Source organism: Cheilinus undulatus, linkage group 6 (assembly GCF_018320785.1).
Source record: "Cheilinus undulatus linkage group 6, ASM1832078v1, whole genome shotgun sequence".
Taxonomy (NCBI): Eukaryota; Metazoa; Chordata; class Actinopteri; order Labriformes; family Labridae; genus Cheilinus; species Cheilinus undulatus.
In genome coordinates, this window is record NC_054870.1 from 6,585,992 (window position 1) to 6,592,468 (window position 6,477).

At 42.0% G+C, this 6,477-nt stretch overlaps 1 protein-coding gene across 1 annotated transcript; it reads right to left on the bottom strand.

Moving 5' to 3' along the window:
* Positions 1-2,245: 2,245 nt before the first annotated feature.
* Positions 2,246-6,477, bottom strand: LOC121510676 (gastrula zinc finger protein XlCGF57.1-like). Its single transcript, XM_041788832.1, has 3 exons — positions 6,231-6,477; positions 5,322-5,427; positions 2,246-4,332 (listed from the first exon to the last, which is right to left on the bottom strand). Exons 1-3 carry the CDS (start codon positions 6,348-6,350, stop codon positions 2,684-2,686), a joined length of 1,875 nt encoding a protein of 624 aa, XP_041644766.1. The 5' UTR covers positions 6,351-6,477; the 3' UTR covers positions 2,246-2,683.

Below are 6,477 nucleotides of genomic sequence, written 5' to 3' on the forward strand. Positions count from 1 at the left end.
ACAGCGACAGCCACTTCCGCTTTGTTGCTTCAAAATAAAATACCCCACTCGCCAAAAACGTTAAAATATAACGCTTTAACCGTTTCCGGTACAATTACCGTGAGCTCTGTGTGAAATGATAGTACACGCTCCTCTAGAAGAATGAAGTTAGAATAACGACAGCCTTGTCTGAAGAAAAAATGTTTTCACGACATAGGGGAGAAGTACTACACTACCCACAATCCCAGAGTGTCACGGCGACATCTCTGATTGGCGGGGCCCACTGTCACCATGGTTATGTCTACAACCCCGCGAACTTTGGCTGTGTGACGACTAAATATAAACACAACACTAAACATTTGATTAACATTACAAACACCAAACTTTTATGAAGAAGTCCGTTTACGTTTTAAAATGTTTAAAGTCACCATTACAGGTGAATTAAGGGAGCTGCAATGGATTGTGGGATGTGCAGTTCCATCATTCCCAACAATATTAAACAGTATATTAAATCTTTGCATCTCTGGCTTTTAGGACATCCGAGAATTAGGGGCATTTTCTGTCATAAAATTCTAAACAATCAGTGCTAAAAACCTCACATGGATTACTTCAAATTTCATGTGTCCTGAAGCAATATATAAAAACAGTTGTGGTAAAAGTGGTTCTAAAATTTTATTCTAATTACAAAATAGCCCGCAGCATCCTATTTTTTTTTTTTTTTTTTTAATAATAATATAGTACCACCCTCTAAATCAGTGGTTCTCAACGTTGGATTCGGGACCCCATTGGGGGGTAAAAGACTATTTTTTAATTTACACTGTTGCCACTTTACACCAATTTTGCCATCTGGCCATTTTGTCATCATTTTTTCCCACCAGTTTTGCCAACTGGAACACATTTTTGCCACTTAAAACCCATTTTTGTCAGTTTTAAACCCTTTCCACCACCTTTTTTTCTGCCTGTTTTTGCCACTTCAAAACCAAATCTTGCCACTCTGCCTATTGTTGGCTCTGTTGACCATTACTGCCACTATTAACCCCTTTTTACCACTTTTACACCCCATTTCACAATATGCTAATTTTTGCCAGTTAGACCCATTTCTGCCTTTTTCTGCCTTAGCTAACCCTTTTATGCCAGTTTATATCATTTTTCCATCCCATTTCCCAAAATTTCTACCTCTTTACTATTTTAATACCATTTCAGCCCATTTCTAAATCCCCTTCTACCACTTAATATGCCTGTTTTTGCCACTTTGACCCATTTTTGATTATTTTTTGCTACTGTATTCTGATTTTTGGCACTTCTAACCCATTTCTGCTACTTTTAAACTCCAATTTCACCACCTTTCCCAGCTTTTTTGCCATTATTAACCCACTTTGGCTATTTTTAATGTATTTTAATTATGTTTTAAACAAAAGGATTAACACTTTTAAGAGGTCTACTTATTGCACAAATGAATTAAAAAGATATTTATTTCTTTGATAAGAGTGGTTATTATTCAAGTTAAATATAAAATACCACAGCTTAACTTACAATGGACCCTGATTTGCTGGCCCCCAGTTTGGCTGGGCTATTTTTCCGTGGCCTTGTCTGCACATGACTATTCTTGAATGTGCATGACTGTGTTCAGCCACTTTCAGGTACAGTGGGGGTCTCTGGCACCTTTATTTTGGGGGTCATGGGCTGAAAAGGTTAAGAATCATTGCTCTAAATGACCAGCTTACATATCAAATGTGACAGTTGTAGTAAGTTTAAAAATTGACTTTTTAGGCATGATTTTGTAGATATATCTTTAATGTTTTTGCTACAACAGCTGTTAAATCCATAAAAAATATTTAAAATATGCCTGGGTATGATGTTTTTGTTTTTCCTGGAGTTTCTATGTTTTATGGCTCTTTTGTTGCCTGGGCTCTTATGATGGCTCTTATGACGGTTCTTGCAGTTCCTGGGATCTAACACTGACTTTTTGTTTCTTAGTGTTATGCTTCTTATGTTGTTCTGGCTTGTTTCAGTTTTTTTGTGGTTTAACTTTTACGTTTTGTTCTATGTTGTTTTTGCCCTGTGCTAAAGCACTTTGTAAACCTACGTGTCAGAGGGTGCTATACAAATAAAGTTATGATTATCTTCATTATTTTTTTTTTAGTACCCCAAAAACAACTTAAATTCAGTATATGATCATTGACAATGGCAATCAAAATCAGTGCAATGCAGGCAGAGCATAATGATCATCAAAAGAGCAAATTATATTCAATGGTTTTTATTACACTTTAAATTTGTGTATTTTACATTACAATGATATGAACAAGTAGTATGAAAGAGCTGGGACTTATGCTGAGGTATCAAAACCTTGGATCTAATTCTGTTGATTTCATGTGTTTTCAGTCATAACTAATGGAAATGTACTGCCACTCTAGAATATAAAACCACTAAAACTGATGAACTCAATCTAAGAATGAAATTAAACCAAAACACCAGTTTATTTGGGCACTATTTAGAGATTTTTACTTTAATTTAGAGGAAAAGGACTTTTTAATTTTGTTTCATTTCCCTAAAGCCTAGACTATCTTTTGTGGTGTTCATCAGTGCATCCTTGTTTTCAGTGAAGACACAAACAAACCTCTCCTGTAAGCAGAAGCCCGTTCCCATTCAGTTTCAGGACATCTTTGGCCCTACAATCTTCATCAGCCTCCCATCTCCATCCCCTCTACCTCACTCCACCAGCAAGGACACACTTGTGCTCTCTGAGGTTCCTCATGGATGCAAAGTTCCTGCTGCAGACGGAGCAGCTGAACGGTTTCTCCCCCGTGTGAACCAGCTGGTGAGCCTTCAGGTTGTTGTTCTGGGTGAATCTCTTCCCGCACACACCACACTCGAAGGGCTTCTCACCGCTATGGACGCGGTTGTGTCTGACCAGGTTTTGGGACACACTGAAGCTCTTCCCACAGACCTCACAAATGAAAGGTTTCTCTCCGCTGTGTGTGCGCTCGTGCAGCTTCATGCTGGCCTGTGTGGTGAAGGTTTTCTGACACTGAGGGCAGCTGAACGGCTTTCCCTCTGAGTGGCTGCGCCGGTGCATCTTCAGGTAGCTCAGAGAACTGTAGCCCCGCCCACAAACATCACAGGAGAAGGCTTTATTACCGCCGTGCAGCAGCAGGTGAGTCTTCAGGATGTGGGCGCTGCTGAAGCTTTTTCCACACTCGTCACAAGTGTGCGCTCTCTGTCCGTTGTGGACCAGCTGGTGGCGTTTCAGTGACGCTGATGTGGAGAAGTTTTTCGCACACTGGTTACAGCCGTACGGTTTGACGCCGGTGTGGCTCTGTTCATGAACCAGGAGGGCACTGCGCTGTCTGAATCCCCTCCCACAGACATTACAAATAAACGCCCACTCACCACTGTGCACTGTGCGGTGTACTTTCAGGTGAGCAGCCTGGGTGAAAGTGCGGTTGCAGACATCGCAGCTGAATGCCCGATTGCCAGAGTGGACGAGCTGGTGACGCTTCAGGTTAGCCGACACACTGAAGCACTTCCCACACATCTCACAGCTGAAGGCCTTCTCTCCGGTGTGGACGCGGCGGTGGACCGCCAAGCTGCTCCTGCTGGAGAAGCTGTTTCCACAGAGCTCACAGGTGTGCGGCCTCTCGCCTGTGTGCATCCTTAGGTGAGCTTTGAGGCTGCTCTGCTGGCCGAAGGTCTTCCTGCAGAAGCTGCAGGTAAATGGCCGCAGACCTTTGTGGATGGTGAGCTGGTGGACGCGGACGCTGCGCTGTGTGGTGAATCCTTTCTGACACGTTGGACATTTGAACGGTTTTTCCTCCAGATGGACTCTCAGGTGAGCTGTCAGGTAGCTGTTCTTGGAGAACTCCTTTCCACACTCCTTACAGCTGAATCTCTTGAGTGTTTTCTGACAGATCAGTTTGTGCTGAGGTAGGCGGCACCTCGCTGACAACATCTCGCCACAGGCCGAACACTTACGCCGACACCAACCGGATGTCTGGTGTGTCCTCAGGTGGCTACGGGTGCCAAATACCTTCCTGCAGTGCGAACAAGTGTGTGGCCGCTGCACACTGTGGACGGTGAGCTGGTGGACTCGGAGGCTGCTGCGGGCGGAGAAGGCTTTCCCACAGGTGGGACAGGTGAAGGGCCGCTCTCTGGTGTGGACACGCAGGTGAGCGCTAAGGTTGGCACGTCTGGAGAAAGTGCTGCTGCAGATGCTGCAGCTGAACGTCTGTCTGCTGCTGTCTGCGGCCTCTGTCTCCAGGGGGTCTTCCCCTACAGGAGCTTCTGATTGGTGGAAAAGCTCTACCTGAGCGTATTCTTCTGCTGCAGGAAGGGGGGAGTCCTGCAGATGCTCCTCTGTGGACAGAGATATTATTAATGACAGCTGAGCAGTAAAAACAGAGCTGGGCACACATCTGTTAAGCCCTGTTTCCATCAGGGGGTCCGGTTTGATTCAGTTCGGTTTGGTACGCTAAACCCCCAAATAGTTTGCGTTTCCATAGACACCTGTGCTCTCACTGCTGTAAAAGCATGCATGTGAAGTCACAGACAGTGTGAGTCTACTGTTCCAGCAGCAGAGTTACAGAAAGGATGAGTGACAGAAATCAGTAAGGAATAAGCAGTAAACAGCTTTATTTCAGCTGAAAGTGCTTTTTAAAAAAATAACTACATTTTAATGATGTTAATCGCTGTCAATAAAGATTCTCAGCTGATGGAATACGTGTACAGAGACAGTTTGAGTCGTAACGCTACGTTTATATGTGAATTTATCTAGTCTATAACAGTTTATACGACAAAATATGACAGTTCAGAGCTGTACTGTGAGAATTCACCGCATTAGAAAAAAAGTAAAAGTTCAGCGTTAAAAAGTTCAGTGTTATAATCAAGCTAGATTAAGTCAGAAATCCAGGGTGCACTGATCTTTTTTTAAAAATGTCTGCTATAATACCTGGACCTGTTGTCCCGCTTCTTCAGACTGCCTGGCATAGGTGTGCCTTTAGTATCACTGTAAAGGTCCTTGCACACTGAGTCTGTTTTTTTTTTTGTCTAAATTTTTCACACGTTAAAAAGAAAATGGAGCACATTTTCCTGCATCCGTGTTTGACTCTGAAACTTTTGTCAGTCATTATTTTTTTCAGGACAGGTTCGATATTATGCAAATTCTCGCTTCAGTCCAGTTCATTTACATTTTTGGGAGAATGGAGTGAAACATATGCCTGTTCCTTTATATCCTTGCTGATGGATTGATGGTTAAATTTTTGATTTACTGTGTTTACCTCTGGATAAACTGTGGCCCCATGGGGCCCCTAATGATGAAAACATGGCAGTAAAAGAAAGGTCCTTACTGTCCTCCAGCTGCTTGTCTTTCAGCTCATCGTTCTCCTCCAGCAGCCTCCTCAGCTCCTGCAGCAGAGCCCCGCAGATACTCCACAGCACGGCCTGCAGCTGCTCCTGCAGCACAAAATATTAATAACAATAATAACTGTCTGTACACATATAAACACACTGTGTACATAAAAACAGAGGGTGAATGAAGAGCAGCTGAAGTCTTCCTCATGAAACTAGGCTGCAGTGTCTGTGTTGATGCTCTTTGTGCTGAGGTACTCCAGCATTCCTGCTGTTCAGTCCAGAGTTTTCCAAAACAGGGGTCCCAAACACAGGGGATCATTATCATCGTCCTCAAACTTTAACAGCACTTATCCAAAATCTGTCAAATGTAGCAAAAAAGTGAATCCAGCATATATAGCTGAATAATCTGTCTACTTTTTAAAGCCAAAATGAAGTCTGAACTGAGCTGACATAAAGTTTCCTCCTTTATAAAAATAAAGGTTCTTCTCTAAAAGTCAATAATGGCATTTTTTAAAACTTAAAGGCCTTTCTGCAGACATTTCAGTAAACCTTTAAAGTACTGCTAAATACTAAAATAATAATTATTTTATTTAAATGCACAGCCTGACATCGTGACTCTGAATAGATTAATGGTGCAGCACTGAATAAGTCTTTAGGTACATTAACTTTTCTCATCAGCATTTGGGGTTTTAATCTGTAGAAAGACGGAACTCAGAGTTCTTTGTTGAACTTATTTAAATGTTAAATAATTAGGAGGTTTATGACACAAACATTAGCCTAAATTTAAACTCTATCTGTGGAGATTTATTTTTATTGAATCTTCTGAAGAACCATAGTAAATAGCTCTAATATCAAACGCTAGCATCAAAAAATAATAGACAATGGTCTGTTTTTATCTCTCTGACCTCAGTCTTCATGTAGCCAGAAGATTCTTCCTCTTTTGTGAATTTTTGACAGATTTCAGTCACTGCCATCCTCAGGAACTCCTCCAAGATGGCGGACACCAGCTGCTCCACGGACGACATTTTATTCAAACTCCGACACAAAAAAAGACCAAACTAAAACTTCATAAACTTTAGAAGAAGGAGGAGGTTAAAAGAGTATTTTCATTCAGCCGCCATTACTCAGTGTTTCACGACACTTCTGTTCATT